This window comes from Macrobrachium rosenbergii, chromosome 54, assembly GCF_040412425.1.
Source record: "Macrobrachium rosenbergii isolate ZJJX-2024 chromosome 54, ASM4041242v1, whole genome shotgun sequence".
Classification (NCBI taxonomy): Eukaryota; Metazoa; Arthropoda; class Malacostraca; order Decapoda; family Palaemonidae; genus Macrobrachium; species Macrobrachium rosenbergii.
The window spans coordinates 1,933,803-1,954,207 of NC_089794.1; the positions used below are offsets into that span (position 1 = coordinate 1,933,803).

The window sequence follows — 20,405 nt, forward strand, 5'->3', positions numbered from 1 at the left end:
CACTTGTAAAACTACTGCATTTTGTAATTATAAATTCAGCAGAGCATAAGTAAGGTATGAAGTTTGTATATCTACAGCTGATAAAGTTCACGTGTAGATGGAACAAGACCACTTACAATAATACTGATATGTCTGGAAGCTATAGGAAACCTTTCTGACTCTACTGGAGTCGTGTTACCTCCATAGTAAGACCCATGTATATTTTGTCTTGAAATACATCAATAACACTTCAAATAAAACTCTGTGTAACAAAAAATTTTTTGTATTTCAATTCAAACTGTAGGCTCTCATCAGAATCTTTTGATAACTAGCATATCCTCATAAAAAAACTTAAAAACTGACCGCTCTTTTCATAAGATGTACCAAATAAAATTTACAGTTCCATTCATAGAAATTACAAAAACTATGTTTGATAAAATGGTAATAACAAATGACAATAATCTCTGTTAATTTCTGAAAGGAAAATATATTAATATATAGCAGAAGTGATGGAACTATGTACAACTAAAAGTTACTAGAGACTCAGCACACGTATCATCAGTAATCCAACTGCCTGAAAGGGGCAAATCTTCACAAGAAATGGTGAACCTGAAAACACTTTATACAAATTTGAACATGCACTCACAAACACTTCAATAACTTTGATATGCTTTAAAGTAAAATTACAACAAACTTACATGGTTTTCAGAACATACAAAATAACCAAAAGTTATTGGTTACTTATGATGTATCAGCATAAGTTTAAGATAATTCTGATCTATCTGACAGTAAAAGTAATCTATGAAACAATCTCTCGGTGGGAAAGATAGACGGCAATTACAATTCAGGCAAATAGGATTTGCAAAAAGTGAAATAATGACTACCCAACAGGCAGCTTCAATTAATCTAATACATAGTCTGATATTACAACCACCTTGAGTAAGCTATGAGATATTAACTGCAAAACAGAGAGCGAGAACTTCCCACATTTCAAAGAAGAAAATAAAGACAGTATTTAGAATCAGAATTTATAACATGTGTTCAGTAAGTCTTGTGTTAACTCCACTTCCCACTTGATGGCGTGTAAAACTTGAAATATATACACACTACTATTGGTAAACAATTCATTGATAAATGTTTGACTGCTTATCCAATCAAAAACTTTTCCTAACCAACATTCTATCCACTCACCCTCTGACTATTTTTGCAATCAAGACCAATTTTTTCTGAATTCTATATCACAATACTTGAAGTTAAATTCTGTGCTATGAATTTACTGCAGGAAATTTGCAAATGGTGTGATGTCTACTGATCTTGTACAGTCATGTAATACTCTTATTTGTGTCTCATTAAATTAAGGTGTATATTATTATATTATACATTTTTTCTAGTGTGGATAAGAGACAGAAGCAACTGGATGTGTGGTGAAATAGTAGGTTATATCATAAGTTACAAACACAGAGACTTGGTCCTTTATAAATCACAAACATACTTATCATGTTGTAAAACAAAACACATGCTAATTATAAAACCACAAATACGGCAGATTGAAATATTTCCCTCATAATTATTGATTTTAATGCTTATGAATGTTATCTATAGATGCTTTTACAATAACGACATATTTTATATATTATTTTCACTCTTAATGAGAGCAAAAGACATAAAAAATACTTGACATACCAGTTTGTCAAAAGAAAGCCTTCAAGAAAACAGGAAATACTTGGCCGCCATTTTCCCGTAGCCAAGGAACTCCTCCCTGCAAACACCCAAAGTTAGGTTAAGGGTTTCAGAAAAGGTTAAGTTCCCCTAAACCGTTTGCACTAATGGAAAATAATTAGTAGGCTGAGTTGGCTACATCTTATGTCACCAGTTCATCATATGCTAAAGAGGTTTCTTATATAAAACTGCATACTTAGCTAGTATGAAAGTTACGAAATTATCATTTTGGAATTAGCAGCTAAGTTATTGAATTATAATTTTATATTACCTATCTGTCTTATTTCCTAACCTGAAATGACTTTTGGAAAAAAGAAGGTCCCATGCTCTGCAGTTATGCACATGTAATCAGCAGAAGGAAAACCCATGCTCTACAGCATGTTGGCTTTCAAGTCAGCATTGCATTGGAGGGATACACCAGGTGCTCGTTGTCCTCTCAGCAAGTGCCTAATCATATCTTATGATATGCTTATCTTCTCATCTTTTAATTTCAATTTCTTTACTCTGCTTAATTATATGTATGCAGCATTACTTACTGCCAATCTTTCCCTCCATCTCCATATAATAATTTCTATTGGTTTTTTAATCTTTGCTCTTCTTTTCGTTTAAATAGCCCTCCAATTTAATTTCATTGTGTAATCTTCTTTTTCATCAACGACTCTATGTTTTTGTTTAAATCATATGCTTTTATTTAATTATCCTTACAGATACATACATCACTTACGGCAATGATACCTACATGTTCTGCAGTTGGTGGGTGCCTCAGTGATTGTGTTATAACTGCTTCTGTTTCTTTTATTCTTTTGTTATTCAATTACTTAATTTCTTTTCTTTCAATTATCTTGTTTCACATTATGTGTTGTTTTGTGGATAATTATTGCAAATTAAGGGCTTTCGTTATGTAGAAGGCTCTTTTCTGATTTTTTCTTCGTCATTTTGAGAGGTTAAGAACCCACATTAAAAATCTGATCAATAACAATCTGTTATTTGCAGAACCTAAGCTAACTGTATGGTAACGGTTGTCTGTACACTTTTTCATTCCACGTACATGATCAATTATCGTTCAACACAGTCCAAATAGCTATAATAAAACTATTATGTACCGTATTCCAATTACATATGCAGTCACATTTTGAATCCATAATGGGAATGATAATACTCCAGTGCTGGGTACCAAAGCTTGACAACTTCTAGAAGTTATTCAAAACATTTCCTTGGATGCAAAAAAAAAAAAAAAACTTTAAGATCTGAGATGAACACCTCCTCTATATATTTCTGGTAAAAAAGTGGTTTTCCTGCAGTAACATATTCTTTTACTAAATGAATTTTCCTTTTCACTCTTTATTGAAATACTATTCAGAATCTGAAATGAAACGCTTGTCTGATGAATGTCCATGAGTTTTATCTTCCTGTGTTTCTTCTCTTCTGGTGATGCCACAGCCATTCCCATCTGAAGAACTGTCAGTGAGAATACGTGTAAAGCCACCCAGCAGATGCAAAGGAATTCCTGAAGCCGTAATCTGAGGGAGAGCCCAAAAAATTTTTTTTCTAAAAAAAAATTTATTCACAAGTCTTCAATTAATTATTAATTAATAAGATAGTTTAACCAGACCACTGAGCTGACTATCAGCTCTCACAGGGCTGGCCCGAAGGATTAGGATGAAATACCAGGTCCAGGCCATAGGCCTAGAACTGGGACCAAATAGGTCATTCTCATGATGATGAATAAATGAAAATGAAGTTTAAAAGAAAAAACTGTATATGCTTTTACACTGAAACACATGCATACGATAAATACATTTGCTGTTTCCATACATACAAAAAAATTAAAGATTACAAAGAATAAAATAAAATGTGAAAAAAATTAAAAATTAATTCAGAATTACATAAATTTTTTTTTGGTAAACGCCCTATGGGCTTCTGTATTTTCATTATTTAATTGGTTTTACATTTTGTCTATTAAGTTACACTTCTTCATGAATGTTAAAATTGGGTTGACTGAAAATGTATAAGATTCCAACAAAATTTCCCCCATCGATTTATTTCCAAAGATTGATACTAGCTGTTTATACATTGGACAGTCACACAACACATGTTTGACTGTTATCAAAACTTGCATTCTGGGCATTCAGGAGGAGGGCCATGTGGACTGTTCATCAAGTGTCCATGTGCCAAACGAGTGTGGCCTATTTCCAGACGCGTCAGTATTACTTGTGTGCGTCTCCCTCTCTCTGACATGATGAGCTCGATTTTCCAACACTGGATTTTATCTGTTTCAATTCATTATTTATAGTTTCTCGTTCCATATATTTTGCCATTTATTTACAATGATTGTTTTTATATAGCTTATGTAATCACTAAATGGGATTTTTACATTTGCTCTTGCCATGTGGACTGCTTCTTTAGATGCTTTATCAGCTTCTTCATTTCCTTTAATCCCTACATGGGCAGGGATCCAACATATTTCAATATTTTTTCCATTATTATACAATTTGTGGAGTTCATATCTAATTTCCTGTACATTATTATTTTTTGAGTAGTTAACTTGAACGGCTTCTATAGAGCTTCTTGAGTCGCTAAAAATAACAAAATTATTGAATGGTATGTTTTATTATTCTGTTGGCTACCGCGATTGCACACAACTCTGCTGTGAAGACTGAGGCACTATTAGGCAAAGATAACTGATATGACTTGTTCTTGGATGTAGCTGCATATCCTACTCCTAGTTGTGATTTAGACCTATCTCTATAAATTGCGTAATGTGAACGTTTTTGTCTTATATGAGCTATGGTTTTTTGTCTATGGTGTTCTGGGGTATATGAAGAACTTTTGGATAAATATTTCAACTGTGTGCAAGTCCTTACTTTATTCATGGTCCAATGGGGTGGTAACGTCACTGTTGAAGGTACTTGTATATCTATGTTCAGTGACTCAAACAATCTATTAGCTCTAATTGGGAAAGGAGGTAGATGATTGTTTATAAATATATCCCTTAGATCTGATAGATTTTTGTTGGTGAATCACTTGTCTTCTTGATTCTTAACGCACTTTTCATTGTTATGATTGATAAGATAGTTTAACCAGACCACTGAGCTGACTATCAGCTCTCATAGGGCTGGCCCGAAGGATTAGGATGAAATACCAGGTCTAGGCCATAGGCCTAGAACTGATCAAATAGGTCATTCGGGTAATGATGAATAAATGAAAATGAAGTTTAAAAGAAAAAACTGCATGAACAGGCTGAAACACATGCATACGATATATACATTTGCTCGTTTCATACATACCAAAGATAAAAATTTAAAGATTAAAAAGGATGAAATAAAATTTCAAAAAAAAAAAATTAAAATTCAGAATAAATTACATATTATTTTTAATTCATTAAACGCCCTACGGGCTTCTGTATTTTCATTATGTTACACTTCATGAATGTTAAAATTGGGATGACCAAAAATGTATAAGATTCTGATAAAATTTCCCCCATCGATTTCTTTCCAAAGGTTGATACTCTTTGTTCACTGGGGAACAATTTTTGTTAAGTCTGACAGTTGTTCGTAAGTAATTTTTGGGTGCTGAATCCAAAACTGATCTCAGTTTTTCTCTATCACGTCAAGTTTTTGAACTATAGGATTTTCGTTTTCTTAAAAAATATGAAAAATACTGAAGATAACAGTTACAGTGCTTGTTTTATAAAAAGTTGCAAATATTAACATACAATGAAAAATGAAAGAAATAGGCATGAATAGATGTTTATTTAACATTATTATGTTTTTACAAAGGATAAGGCTATAACTGTGTGCAGGTTAAGGTAAAAATTTACGCTTGTTGCTTTTTCTGGAGTGTTCAACTTGAGGACAATCGCGTTTGATGCTCCAACAATAGTCAGCCATCATATGGACATCCCATCTACCCTGGTAACGTTCTTCCATAACCTTCAAATCTTGGTGAAATCGCTCACCTTGCTCGTCGCTAGCAGCACCAAGATTTTCTGGAAAGTTGGCAAGATGGTATTGCAAAAAATGTAACTTAATACTCATGTTGCAACCAAGCTCTTTGTAGCTCTCTAATAGTTTCTGAACAATTTCTGTGTAATTACTTGCACGTGTATTTCCAAGAAAGTTATTGACGACATCTTTGAATGATAGCCAAGCATTCTTTTCAAGGTCTGACATAGTACCAGTGAACTGTTCATCTTTGATGAGCTGTCGAATTTGTGGACCATCAAACACACCGGCCTTGATTTTTTTAATTGACAGTCCAGGAAATGTCAAGATGATGTATTTCAAACAGTCGCCATCAGTTGACAATGCTTTTAAAGATTGTTTCATGAGACCTAGTTTTATGTGCAGAGGTGGGAATAATATTTTCTTCCTGTCAACAAGTGGCTCATGTACAATGTTAGGATTTCTAGGTTTAAGACCAGATCTCGGAGGCCAATTCTTCTCAACCCAATGCTTCTCTCGAGCTCTGCTATCCCACATACAGAGAAAGCAGGGATGCATTGTGTATCCACGTTGCTGACCAAGAAGGAAGGACACCATATTAAGGTCAACACAGATGATCCAATTGTGACTGTCATATTGTAATAACTCAATAACTCTCTTTACATCTCCATATTCTTCACGAAGACAGACCGAATGCCCAATAGGGACTGCGCCAAACAAATTGACATTGTGTAGAAGGACATACTTCAAGCTCCGCTTTGAGCTTGTAAGAGCCCAACGCTGTCTCTTCCAAACACGTGTGTTTGTCAATCGTCATCCATTGGAGTGGACAGGACAAAGCAAGCATCTCGTTTTCTTTCTCTGGCAGAACGCGATTTCAACCATATAATATTTCCGTCTGTTTCTCCCTAATCATTGTTGTCTCGATTTGTGTACAATCACCATTACTTGCATTGCCATGCAAGCATTCTAATCATGTACTCATAAACGTTCCACCGAATCTTCTGTACCAAACTGTATTTGTGTTTCTGTTTGTGAAGACGCCAAACGTCTCTACATTTTACATATATTATGCTACTGCATTGTATTCATTAATCTGTCTTGAATCTCATGCAATTGGCCATATGTAGAATTTCCTGGCCTTTCCACTGATATATGATTCATCACTGTATGTTAATCATGTCTATCAAAATCGCCATCTGTTTGTCTACTGACAAACACAGATGTCCGAGTCTGTATCTCTGTTTTGCTCTGTCTGTGTGTAGACGGTATGTTGCGGTCCGCACTGGCCAATAACATCTCTGCAGATTCTGTACGTTGATCTCAGTAAGGAACTACCAATAAACCAATAAACATCCAGCCAGTATGTCACTCAATACACAGTCCTTCCACTGGTGACCCTGGAGTGACCCGAAGGATTCGGCCGACCCAAGGTGACGACCCACGTGCCGACAGACCCTTCGCCGCCTCGCTGTTTCCCGCTGTTCCTGAGTTCTCAGTAGAAGTCCGACCCTCCAAGATGACCCACCCCACCACCGGAGCCCTGGATGCCTCCTCCAGGAAAACTGAAGCCGCCCCCTCACTAGTACTGGACGAGCTGACCAACGAAGGACCAGCCACGTCATCCTTCAGCCTGCTGCTGCCCCTCTCGAGCTGGCTACCAAGGATCAGCCGCCGTCATCCTTCAGCCCTCGAGCCGGCCACCGAAGGATCATCCGACGTCACCCTTCAACCCGCTCCCGTCCTCCTCGAGCTCCTGCTGGCTGGCGCCGCCCTTCAGCCTCCTACCCGCCCCTAGCCCAAGCCCTTCGAGCCAACTACAATTGTTGGCAAGACAATTTCCGCATCGATGCCTCGCTTATGGGGGGGAACATTGTAAGAGCTCGTCGCCGTCTCTTCCAAACAATCAGACATTACCCACGTATTGGGGGAGAGTATTTGTAAGAGCCCGACACTGTCTCTTCCAAACGTGTGTTCGTCAATCGTCATCCATCGGAGTGGACAGGACAAAGCAAGCATATCGTTTTCTTTCTCTGGCAGAACACGATTTCAACCATACAATATTTCTGTCTGTTTCTCCCTAACCATTGTTGTCTCGATTTGTGTGCAATCACCGTTACTTGCATTGCCATGCAAGCATTCTAATCATGTACTCATAACGTTCCACCAAATCTCCTGTATCAAACTGTATGTGTGTTTCTGTTTGTGAAGACGCCAAATGTCTCCATTTTACATATATTATGCTACTGCATTGTATTCATTAATCTGTCTTGAATCTCATGCAATTGGCCATATGAATAATTTCCTGGCCTTTCCATTGATATATGTTTCATCACTGTATGTTAATCATGTCTATCAATATCGCCATCTGTTTGTCTGCCGACAAACACAGATGTCTGAGTCTGTATCTCTGTTTTGCTCTGTCTCTGTGTAGATGCTACACACTGGCCAATAACATCTCCACAGATTCTGTACGTTTATCTCAGTAAGGAACTACCAATAAACCAATAAACACCCAGTCAGTATGTCACTCAATACCCAGTCTTTACAAGCTATCAATAAACATTTGCCATTTATTTGGATTGTAGTTTGAAAGCCCTAATTCCTTCAGTAAACCAGGAATGTTATGGCAAAACACAAAACCAGTGTCACTTCGAAAGTATTGCAGAAATGTACTATCTCTGGTTCGAAAGTATGATACCTTCACCCCTTGTTCAAGTAGGTTTTTCTCATTCAGTCTTGATGCTAGTATTTCTGAAGCTTTTTTTGATAGGCCCAAATCACGTGCTAAATCATTCAACTCGTGCTGATCAAATCCCCTACAAACTGGATCCTCGTGAATGTCAAAATCTGCATCATTGCTGTCACTGCGTTCTTCAACATCACTCAGATCTTCTAGAGGAGGTAGTTGTTCAAAAACTGGCACTGGAAATTTCATCTGAATGAGGCATTGGTCTTATAGCTGACGGTATATTAGGATATTCTATTTTACTTTTATTTTTCTTGTCAAATCCTGATGTTTTCACTGAACATAAGTATCTTTTTGCTCTCGCCAAACCATGGGGATACCAAATGGCATCTTTTCACGTGTTCCTTTGGTCCACATCTGTAAACTCTCGACACACTACTTGCGCACTTTGTGAGGGGCCCATGGTTTTTCTTGATTACCGAAATATGTTTATTTGATAATTACGCTGATGTTTGCCCTCTGACTTGGAATGGTGAAACTACCACATATATAGCAGAAGGAGTCAGGGTTGTTTAGGCATTTACGATGAGATGTAGCAGGAGCAGACATGATCTGAAACAAAAGAAATATATACCTATGTAAATAAAACACTGGGCTGGAATAGTGACAAGCTTAAAAAAAAAAGTATTAAACGAAATAGAAATTACAATGGTATCTTGTTACAAGGTTAATAGAAAAGCCATATCAAATCCTCCTAATTCCTACTATCCTAGCTTTCTGTTTGCAGATATTGACAATACTGACCTATTGGGAGCTGCACACACCTTTCACTGCACTGTCTCAATTGCAACTGCACAAACAAGTTGTCACATAGCTCTAGATGAGTCAAATCATTATCAGCTGGCAAGTTTTACTACAGTGGAATTTTGCTTATCTGGTAGGTAAGCTGTTTAGAAAAAACTTGACAAGCTAGAAAAAAACTAACTACAGATTTGGAATCAGCAAGCCAATTTTAGTCTAAATAAGCTCAAAAATCCAACTCAACAAAAAATTGTTTTTAAATTGTTCCCCAGTGTTATACTTTGGACAATCACACAACACATGTTTGATTGTTATCAACACTTTGCATTCTGGGCATTCGGGAGGAGGGCCATGTGGACTGTTCATCAAGTGTCCATGTGTCAAACGAGTATGATCTATTCACAGACGTGTCAGTATTACTTCTGTGTGTGTGTCTATCTCTCTGACATGATGAGCTCCATTTTCCAAAACTGGATTTTATCTGTTTCAATTTATTATTTATAGGTTCCTCGTTCCATATATTTTGCCATTTATATACAATGGTTGTTTTTATATCTCTTATGTAATCACTAATTGGGATTTTTACATTTGCTCTTGCCATGTGGACTGCTTCTTTAGATGCTTTATCAGCTTCTTCATTTCCTTTAATCCCTACATGGGCAGGGATCCAACATATTTCAATATTTTTTTAATTATTATACAATTTATGGAGTTCATACTTAATATGGAGTTCATATTTAATTTCCTATACAATATTATTTTTTGAGTAGTAACCCTGAATGGCTTCTATAGCGCTTCTTGAGTCGCTAAAAATAACAAAATTATTGTATGATATTTGCTTTATAATTTTGATGGCTACTGCGATTGCACACAACTCTTTTGTGAAGACTGAGGCATTATTAGGCAAAGATAACTGATATGACTTGTTCTGGGATATAGCTACATATCCTACTCCCTGTTGTGATTTAGACCCATCTGTATAAATAGCGTAATGTGAACGTTTTTGTCCTATATGATCTATGGTTTTTTGTGTATGGTGTTCTGGGGTATATGAGGAACTTTTTGATAAATACTTCAACTGCGTGCAAGTCCTTACTTTATTCATGGTCCAATGAGGTGGTAACTTCACTGTTGAAGGTACTTGTATATCAGTGTTCAGTGACTCAAACAATCTATTAGCTCTAATTGGGAAAGGAGGTGAATGATTGTTTATGAATATATCCCTTAGATCAAATAGATTTTTTTGTTGGTGAATCACTTGTCTTGATTCCTAATGCACTTTTCATTGTTATGAACTCTCTATGGAGGAACAGTGGCAGCTCGCTACATTCAACTTGTACTGAGGAGACTGGTGAGGATCTAAATGCCCCTGTGCATATGCTTAGTCCTTCATTGTGAATTGGATCTAATATTTTCAGTACTGTTTCTGACACTGAACCATATATTTCACTTCCGTAGTCAATGATTGATAACACTGTCGCTTTATACAGTACGGTAAGAGTGTCTATCAGCTCCCCAATTTGTGTGTGATAGTTTTTAATTAGACTTAGCGCCCTTTCACATTTTGATTTTATGTAAGTTATATGGGCTTTCCAATTCAGGTGTACATCAAATACTAATCCTAAAAATTTTGCAGTTTGGCTAATTGGTATATTATGGTTTCTGATTTTAAATTCTATTTCTTAAACTTTTTTCCAAGTTTTATTTATATAAAACATGACAGCTTGTGTTTTTTCTATGGAAAACCTAAATCCTACAGATGAGGTCCATTCATCTATTTTTATTATGGTTTTATTGATCATTCGTTCTGCATAATTTATGCGTGTTGCTGTATAATATATGGCAAAATCATCCATATACAGGTTACTTTTAATTCCTACCAGTAACATGTTGATTGATTGATTATGAAATTTAGGTCATTCAGGTGTTCAGGTAAGTATTACAATATTAGTTTTATTATGAAAACTTCATATTGCAATACATTCCCTGGACACCTGAATTAGCCCGATTAACAAAATTTTAACGGAGGTGGGATCAATCTAATTCAGCTCTACCTGTCAATGGAGAATAAGCAGGTAACTCATTATCAACCTACTATGTATGTCACCATATCAGTCAATGCTTTCAGTGGTGAGACATGCTGGAGGGAGACCCATCTAGGTTGCAGCATGCCCCCTTTTTACAACCGCAGAGATGGTAGCTCACTGATCTGCTCTGCATACGATATCTGTTGAGTCATACACTCACCATATCAATCAATGCTTTCGGTGAAGAGACATGCTGGAGAGTACTTTGATCATCAGTCAGGTCAGTACTGTCTCGGCCCGTCGACCTCCCATGTGGCTCTTCAGAACCTCTCATGTATGGAGGAGTACGATGAACCTCCCATATGGCTATTCAGAGCCTCTCATATATGGAGGAGTATGATGAACCTCCCATGTGGCTATTCAGAGCCTCTCATGTATGGAGGGGGATGAAGCAGTGTGCTGAGCCGCTGATCCTCTGGATAAGGCCCGACGATCAATGAGTGAAGAGGTATCTCAGCGCCAACAAAAGAACCTAGCCTACTAGAGAACCCCTTGGACTCTCGTAGGGAAATTATCGAAGACTAAGATACTTAAAAATGTACTAAACCTAAGTTCATGTGATTATACTATTACTGCTGCCTAAGATTCTAAAGACTAAAAGGAATTCCTTTATCTGATTAACATAAGAAACTCCACACTAAGAGAATACCACCTCAGCTAAATGAAAGCTGCTACAAACGGACTAAGAATAACCCTCCGATGAGGCTAATTGAACATCTCTTAAGTAAAAGGAAGTAAACATTGAGACAGACTTCCGAGTAGCTGCCTCCAGAATAGAAGACACTGAACAATTTCTTAGAAAGGAAGATGAAGTGGCCATACAATTAACCCCCATATTCGCGGGGGATGTTACCACACCCCCTGCGAATAGCTAGAACCAGCAAATACTTAGAACCCTTCTAAAAACACTTAGAACTGCCTATTTTGATAGTTCAAACATACACAAAACAAACTAAAAATGATTCTAAAGGTATTATCTTACTTATGATGGGGTTAGGTTCCACAAAAACACATCGTTTGTTGGAAAAAAACGTATGAATACCAAAACGTATCTCGAACACTGCCTAGCCTACACTAGGGTGTTCGGTACCATGTATACATATATGGTAGCCTAGCCTACACTATTAATATCAGCTAATTCTGGAGGTTCATGCAATGTGAATTATGATAATTCAATAGAAATACCATAGCCTACATTATATGCTACTCTATATTCACATATCATATTATACAAACGTCAACATAACGCATATGCATCTTTTCCATGGATCTTTTAAAATGTTATGCCTTAATTCACTGTATCCAATCATAGTGTATATATTCCAATACTGCTTTTGTATTATAAATTACGATCATAGCGATCAATGTTTTGGTCTGGAAACGTTTACGCGGTGTTTATTTTGTCGCATTTAACTCAGTTCTGAGCGCTTTTCTTGCTTCTAGTTAGCGTAGATGAATCTCTAGAGTCTAGATACTTTATTTATAAGGGGCAAGGTTATTTTTCGTTATACAAAGTGTTTTTAAGTAGAAATATATCTAAAATATGTCTCGTTGTGAAATTAATTCTTCTATTATTTTCATTAATAGATGACGATGGCCGTTTTGGGGCGTTTGTTTTGTGTAAAAAAATTCCAGATTACATTCGCTATTTTCACTTTATTTCGTCATAATGCGAGCTTTATGTATTTATTGTTTATCGGCATAAAAATAGCAGTAATGTGTTCTTTCATGCCCAGTAGTTTTGATTAAAACACGTTCTCTCCAATTTTAATCACGATCGAGTTTCATCCATGTTGCAGATGCACGATAATTTACAGTATAGTCATTAGCAGCATGAACAATGTTTTCTCAGCTTCAGCTACAACTTGCATCTTAAAGTTAGCAGTATATTTCCTTGACGATCTTTTTTTTTTTATCCATACCGAAAAACGGTATAATGTAAAAATATATCAGTCCTATTCTACTTAACGTCATTTGTGCCATAACCTGCGGTGATTGTTTATTACCATACAATGGTTGAAATACCAGGTAAACGGGTGTTGTTATCCGATTCGGTTATAAGCAAAACAACAGTTTCTTGCTCGGTTGTTTATGGCTGAATGCATTTATGCAAAAGTATAACATTACTAACAATACTTTTATCATTCTCTTTTACTTTTTTAACTAGAAGATGGGATAAAGAGATGGAGGAAAAGTTGTCTATTGTAATTTGGTCTCTCTTGCTGCCTGATTACACTGCTTCCTGCGCCCGCACAAAATTTAAAAATATTTTATAAATAATACTGTCATATTGGTATTAATTGCTTACCCCATTGCATAATCGAATTATCGTAAGATGAATTATTGTAATTCGAGCAGTACCTGAGTATTTTACTAGTTTTATCACAAAAAGTGCATTTAGTCATGAAAATACAGTATTTAGTGAATATTTCTCGGTGAAAAATACCGCGACTGGGCGAATTTTCCACGAATAATGGGTATATACATTCCAAAGAGAAATCTGTGAATATGTGAGTCCGCAAATCATGAGATTATGAATACGGGGGGTTTACTGTACTCTGAAATTCCGAATACTGTGTGCTCGGGGTAATACAGAGCTTGAAGATGATGAAGAAGAACCCTGAGAAGCCTGGGAAATCATCTCCCGCAGAAAGTAACTAATTGCATTCTTTGGCAGCGGACGAGAAGGATTCCGCGGAGAGACGAGAAGTGTACGCGGACGCGGACGGAGTTTCTCAACCTTTGGTAAATAGACTTTTAATGCTCACACCGGACATTAGGACATCTCCGCTGGATCGCCGGTAATGAACTCTTGCCGATAAAGAACCCTAAATGAAAGAGGCAAAGCGTTCCCCTCTGATTCCGACTTCGCCACAAATTCCAGAAGAAGAGACAAATACATATCATTTCCTGTATGGAAACCAGCCTAGAAACTACCTAAGGCTCGCCCACCTTTCTAGCTGTAGTTAAAGCCATAAGAAAAAACACTTCTTAATCAGCTGTCTTAACGTTAGAACTTCCGACAAATCCCATGGAGGAGCCCGAGTCGGCAAGACAGGACGTTTAATCTTACAGGGACGTAATAAATCATGGATGATCTTACTACTAGAAATTTTTGGGAAGATGGAAACTACATGTACTGCTAAGCGTTGAGTGGTAGCCAGCAATCACCGAATACGAAAGAACCTTGACTTTCCGAAGGAATAAAAGAAAATCAGCTATTTTGGTTATGGAAGGTCTAAAGATGGAATGACCTTCCTTAAGACACCAATTTCTATACATTGTCCAGCTGACCTGGTAAAGCTTACAGGTTGACTTTCTCAAGCTGAAAGGAAGCTGTCTAGACATAGCTTTAGAGAGTCCGGTCTGTCTAGCTGCTTGCTCGGCAGTCGCCTTGCAACTAGGTTCAGCACGTGAGGGTTTGGATGATAATGGTGAAAAAGCGGTTGTCTGAGAAGATCTTCCGCATGGGAAGGAAGATCGGAACTTCCATAAGGAGCTTAGGAGTTCCGGAAACCAAGGGCGTAGGGCCAGCAAGGAGTTATTAGAGTCATAAACGTCTTGACACTCTCCCGCAATTTCCTGATTACCTGATGAATGAGACCAAATGGCGGAAAGCATAAAACTGCAAGTGATTCCAATTTTGTAATGTCGCAATGGTGCCTATCGACATGGGGTCCACCACTGGTGAGAAATAAACCGGAAGACGATGGTTTAATCTCGTCGCGAAAAAGCCCACAGATGCTGGCCACTTCCAGAGAACCTGACATACTACTTCCTGAGCCAAAGTCCACTCTCCCCAAAATACCTGACAAGAGCGACTTAACGAATTGGCAAGTACGTTGAGACTCCCCGATACAAGTTGGGGAAGAAGAGACATTTTCTGTTCTTCACACCTTCTCAGTACTCATGTGTTATAGTATTGAGTTCTGTCGATCTTGATCCCCCCCGAGTTCTTCAGATATGACACGGAGTTATGTTGTCGCAAAACAGAGCCACTACTCTGTTGTGCACTAGGACTGAAAAACACCTGGGGGCTTCCTTTACAGCTCTGAGTTCCCGATGATTCATTGACTCCTCTCATTCCCAATCCCTCCAGAGGCCCGAAGCCTGGGTTTCCTCCAAGGTTGCTCCCCAACCTTGATCTGAGGCATCTGAGTACAGATGAACGTTGGGAAGAGAGGAGTCGATAGACCTTCCAGGTGTCAGATGCACTTCTTTTGAACACCAAAGAAGATCCGACAGGCAAGAATCACTACAGACTATAACTGCGTTCTCGTTGCAGAAGTCCCACCGATTCCTGAGACATACCTGAAGAGAAACACATCTGGAGACGAGACCCTGGAATTTAAAGAGAGTGAGAAGACATTCTCCTTATGAGGCTTCTCCAAACTGGTACCGGCTGTTCCATTTTGGACAGGAACACCTCTACTTCCTGAAGGACCAACTGGATCCTCTCTAGGGTTGGGAAAAAAAACTCAAAGGAAGAAAGAGAATCCTCATCCCTGAAAGCTTACAGACTGTCTTGGGACCAGGCAACTCTTGGCAAAGATTAGATGAAATCCTATTATCTCGCACAGATTCAGTAAGAAGTCCCTCGCCCTTACTAGCTCCTCTAAAGAGGAGGAAAGGGTCAGCCAAGGGCTAGATACTTCACCATTCTGACCCTCAACGATGCATAATTGCTGACACCCGAGGCATGAGTTAGAAGCAACAAAGTCTGTCATAGGTCACATCACCTGAACCCTGAGCAGCCACACGAATCATAGCCTCCTGTGATGCTATTGCTGACGATGACAACACGAAATTGACCAAGGGGACATCCTCATCTCTAAAAAGACTGTTGCAGAATGCAAAAAGGCGCCCTCAACAGAACCCTCTTATGTATGTCCAGATAGTGAGGCGGAAGATGATTTAAAAAGAAGTCTCTCCTCTTCTCGCCAAAGAACATTGTACAGCCAGCCGAAATGTTAGCCTGGTATGCCAACCCCATCGAAACCAAAGTGATGAGGTTGTCCAACAGTACAGGATTGGAGGGAGTATATCCAACTTGTTTGAGAAAACCCCATCAACCCGGACATCCACAAAGAGTGGGACAAGGCCTCAGACCGGCTGTGAAAAGTGTCCTCCAAAATACAAGCCTCACGAGATATAACTGCTACCAAATAATTCGACGAAGGAACCCAAGAGAGAAGAGCCTCAACAGATTCGCTGAGAGGAACTCTGACACTGGCAGAAGGGTTACCAGCTACCCTATAGAACCCCTTCCAATCAGGAAGCAAGGTTGAATCCTGTCTACCCAGCCTGATAAGAGAAGATAACCTAGGGTCCGCCTCCCTCAACACATGCCCGACTCGGCCAAACCAGACCAGTTTACTTGATGTTTGGGAGACTACTGGTTTAGCTGCTTACAACGATTCAAACATTCCTTGGTTTGGTTGTGTAAGTTCCTCAGGAGCCTGGGCCACGAATAGAGAGAATGGATAAAGTACACCATCAGCTTATACTCGCTTTCATTCGCTGGAGAAAAAACCTGTATCTCGTACCGGCTCCTCTTCTTCAAAAGAGCATTCTCTGTCAGACTGGTCCGACCGAACCGGGACAGGAAAAGAGAGAGCTGCACCCGATAACCCGGAACTTGCTACAACAGGATGTGTGGGACCAACACCTGACATACTTAACCCAATCATACCTGAGCCAACCGTAACCTGGTTGTGCAAACCCTGTACCAACTAAAGCCGATGACAAAACTCATGAGTCAGACGCACTCGACTGTGCAAACCCCGCACCACCCAGCAACAATGACGTAACACCTGGGAGGACCACACCTGGGCGACAAACGGCCACTCCTGCGAGCGGAGAGGCAGCAACACCTGATCCACCCAACGCCAGGTGAACCAATGCCCGCACCAGGACGGGTATCCGCAGCTGAAGTCACACTGATTCAGGCAGAGGGAGGAAGAACTCTCTGATGACCTGGAACCAAAGCCGAACCCACACTGAACACCTTAGAAGGAGGAACAGAAATAGCCACAGGAAAAGTTGAGAAAGAAGTAGAAGAAGGAGAGAAAAGAAAGCAGCCACACTCGGAATAACCACCGGAGCACCTACCGCCAACGTTGGACAGGTGGAGAACATACCAACTGGTCTAGTACTCAAAGGTGTCTCTCAGGACAAGCTACGAGTTGCGGAACCAATGGGGACCGAAGAAGGAAAATTACCAGCTACTCTAGTGAAAAGGAGAGGCTGAGGACACCATCGGTACTGATACACTCAACAATGATGCAGACGAAACGCCAAATGCTGTAGCATCCGCAAGAACTGCAGTGGACACATTACGTTTTAAACCCAGTAAAGGAAGAAAATACGGAGTTGCGGAAGACTCTGCAACCGCCTGTGAAGCATCTAGACCAGAAGCCTGAGAAAACTACAGCACCGGTGTATGGTGCTAAAGAAGACAGCCCGCCAAAGAAGGTGAGGGCACAAAAAAAAATTCTTAATTTAGCAATGCAGAATAACTGCCCATGAAATTTTGCATTGTAACAAGAATAGCAGCTGTGTTGTGATGCCAGAAGACTGATATTTAGGAATTAGGAAGTGCTTTGCCAGGAATTTATTGCATGTGTTAGTCGTGAACAGTTAGCTAAGCGGGTTGTTCGAAAACAGTTATGGCAGAGGAAGTGTACAATTCCTGTGTTAGTGAAGTGCAGTTCGAAAACTTGTTTGTTAAAACATGTGTGACAACATCTAGCAGCTCGGCGCATGCACCTGCCATTGTCTCACTCCCATGATTCAAAGACCATCATATCCAGATCAGATTTACATTTAATGTAAATCAGCTGGCTGTATACCTTACCCCAACCCCGAAGAGACAGAGGGAGCTGCTGAAAACTCGTACATTACAGGATTGCACCAAAGAAAATTCTTTGCTCTGCTGACTTAATGGCAAAGAAAACAGGATGAGCGAGAGAAGACTCCAAAGACAGACTCGATAAAGAAGGTTGTGTAAAGACATTGGAAGAAGGCTTAGAAGAAATCGGGGAAAAAAGGAAAACTCAGCAGCAGCAGAAGAGGCTATAGTTTTTTTTTTTTTTGCAAAAGAAAACTAGACCGACTCTCTTCCCCCTTGATAATCTTGACAGACATCACTAGCAAACTCAGGAAAATTCTTCAAGACATGATCGTGTATATTGGAAAACCCAAAATTGAAAACACTGCCTAACCAGTAATCTATACCCCTGTGACAAACCCAACGATTCTGCATTATATTGAGACAAACTGAAAACCCTATCACCAGAATTACCACCACCGCAAGACGAACCAAACTCATCCACCGAAGGAAAAGGAACCCTCAAGGACAAAGGAGCATCCTCCAACACTACATAACCCGACAAACCCGAAACCACATCCGAATGACGAACCACGGACTTAGAAACCTTCTGTTGTAAAGAAATCGAAGCAGGAAATAGAACCGAAGATGGATCCAAGACGAAGTCATCACACTAGAAACCCCAACCGAACCTGAACCCAAAAAAGACTGCACCTCCCACTTCTTTTCCTGAACTCTTCCTAACCTATTTTTCCTATTCTTCTGTGTCTTTACCTAACTCTACATCGACCTCAGAACTTACACCTTGAGTGGGAAGGGGGGGAAAACTGCTGCCAACACTGCCTGCTCCTCGCCAAGGGGCAGAACCTAACTTCGAGGCTTGCGGTTCTCCATGACCCCCGGCACCCATTAGGGCTGGTTCTGGAACATGCAGGGTGGCTGAAAAAGAACGATTAGAATCAACTATGCTACTACTATCACTATCTCTATTCTCTGTTAACTTACTCATCAGGCTAGAAATAGGCTAGACATACTGGATGATAAACTGTCCTCTAACTTCTTGAATAACTCTGAATTTAATGCTTCCTTATCTACTGATTGTAACCCAACAGCTGATTCTGACCTACACTTACTCTTCGAGGCAAAGGATTTTGTGTTTCAAATAATCCTCCTTTTGATTTACTGACCAAGATCTATACTCGTCACATCTCAGACTGATACTACACTGAACCTTCCTACATAAAATACAAACAAAATGTCGATCGTGTTTGAGGGTACTCACCCTACGCTTACAAGACGTGCATGACCGATGGGCGGCAGCATCTCCAGCAGTAGAAGGCTTGGTCGTTGAAGATGTAGGCGAAGTGGAAGCAGCAGCGCTAGCAGACAGCGACGTCTTCTTGTTTGACTTATCCAATCGAGTCCAAAGTACTGATCCAAAGTTAAACCGGGAGAGAAGTTCCAAATCCAGTCAATAAAGTATAAATCCAGGAGAAAAGGTGTTAAACAGTCCAAAATCATAATCTGATGTCCAAATTCTTTAAATGGGGGTCGGGCTAAATGACCAAAAGTTCGCCTGATGTGGGGCACGCCCACACAGCACAGCAAACAAATAACAATAGGGGATGTCGGCCTATGTCAGCTGGTATTTGCAGCAGCGTTGTCAACAGTACCTCGGGTAACTCACTTGACAAGATTTTTCCCGTAGCGTTGGTAACACTGACAGTTAATTACCTATTTTGTGGGTAAAATTATGGGGATATAGTTCAGGCTGGTCAGTGACCAGGGCTAATTCAGGTGTTCAGGGAATGTATTGCAATAGAATATATATTAAACTTTTATATTCAAAATATATACATAGTATATAAAATAAATTTGACAAAAATCTTTATTGAATATACCAAGATCATATCTCATTAAAATAAACAGATTCTTTCAGATAACCCATAAGGTTATCTACCTCAACGTGATCATTTAAAATTTCTGAAATAGTCTTCCAAGTTAGTAAGTACTTTGCACCAAGGCGATTAAATTTAAGACAGTGCACCAGCAGGTGCTCAACAGATAGCTGACCACCACAGTGTGCACAAACTGGGGCACTGGCTCCCTCTAAAATATAGCTATGAGTGAAGTGGGTATGGCCAATCCTAAGCCGTGTTAGGATGATCTCAAATCTTCTGTTACGATTAAAACCAGAACTCCGAAAATCGATACTTCTTCTAATGTTTCTGTACTTCCTACTTGTGGATAAAATGAGGGAAGTCCATCTCTGCTGCCATTTTGTACTAACGTATTGTCTGATAACTGGACGCATATCCAAATGTGGCACCTTATTAGTTAAGAAATCATATCTTGCA

The 20,405-nt window shown here is 39.1% G+C and overlaps 1 protein-coding gene across 4 annotated transcripts in view; it reads right to left on the reverse strand.

Moving 5' to 3' along the window:
• Nucleotides 1–246: 246 nt before the first annotated feature.
• LOC136834728 (uncharacterized) overlaps nucleotides 247–20,405 on the reverse strand; it is a 415,458-nt gene continuing 395,299 nt past the window's right edge. The window contains exons 5-6 of one of the 4 annotated variants that reach the window (XM_067097315.1): nucleotides 19,331–19,456; nucleotides 8,178–8,943 (exon numbers count right to left, since the gene is read on the reverse strand). In XM_067097315.1, the coding sequence (XP_066953416.1) occupies nucleotides 8,821–8,943; nucleotides 19,331–19,456 (249 nt within the window). In that variant the 3' untranslated portion in view covers nucleotides 8,178–8,820. Of the gene's footprint in view, nucleotides 3,219–8,177; nucleotides 8,944–19,330; nucleotides 19,480–20,405 lie in introns of those variants that run through there. The other 3 variants (XM_067097316.1, XM_067097317.1, XM_067097318.1) reach the window with 3 other exon arrangements.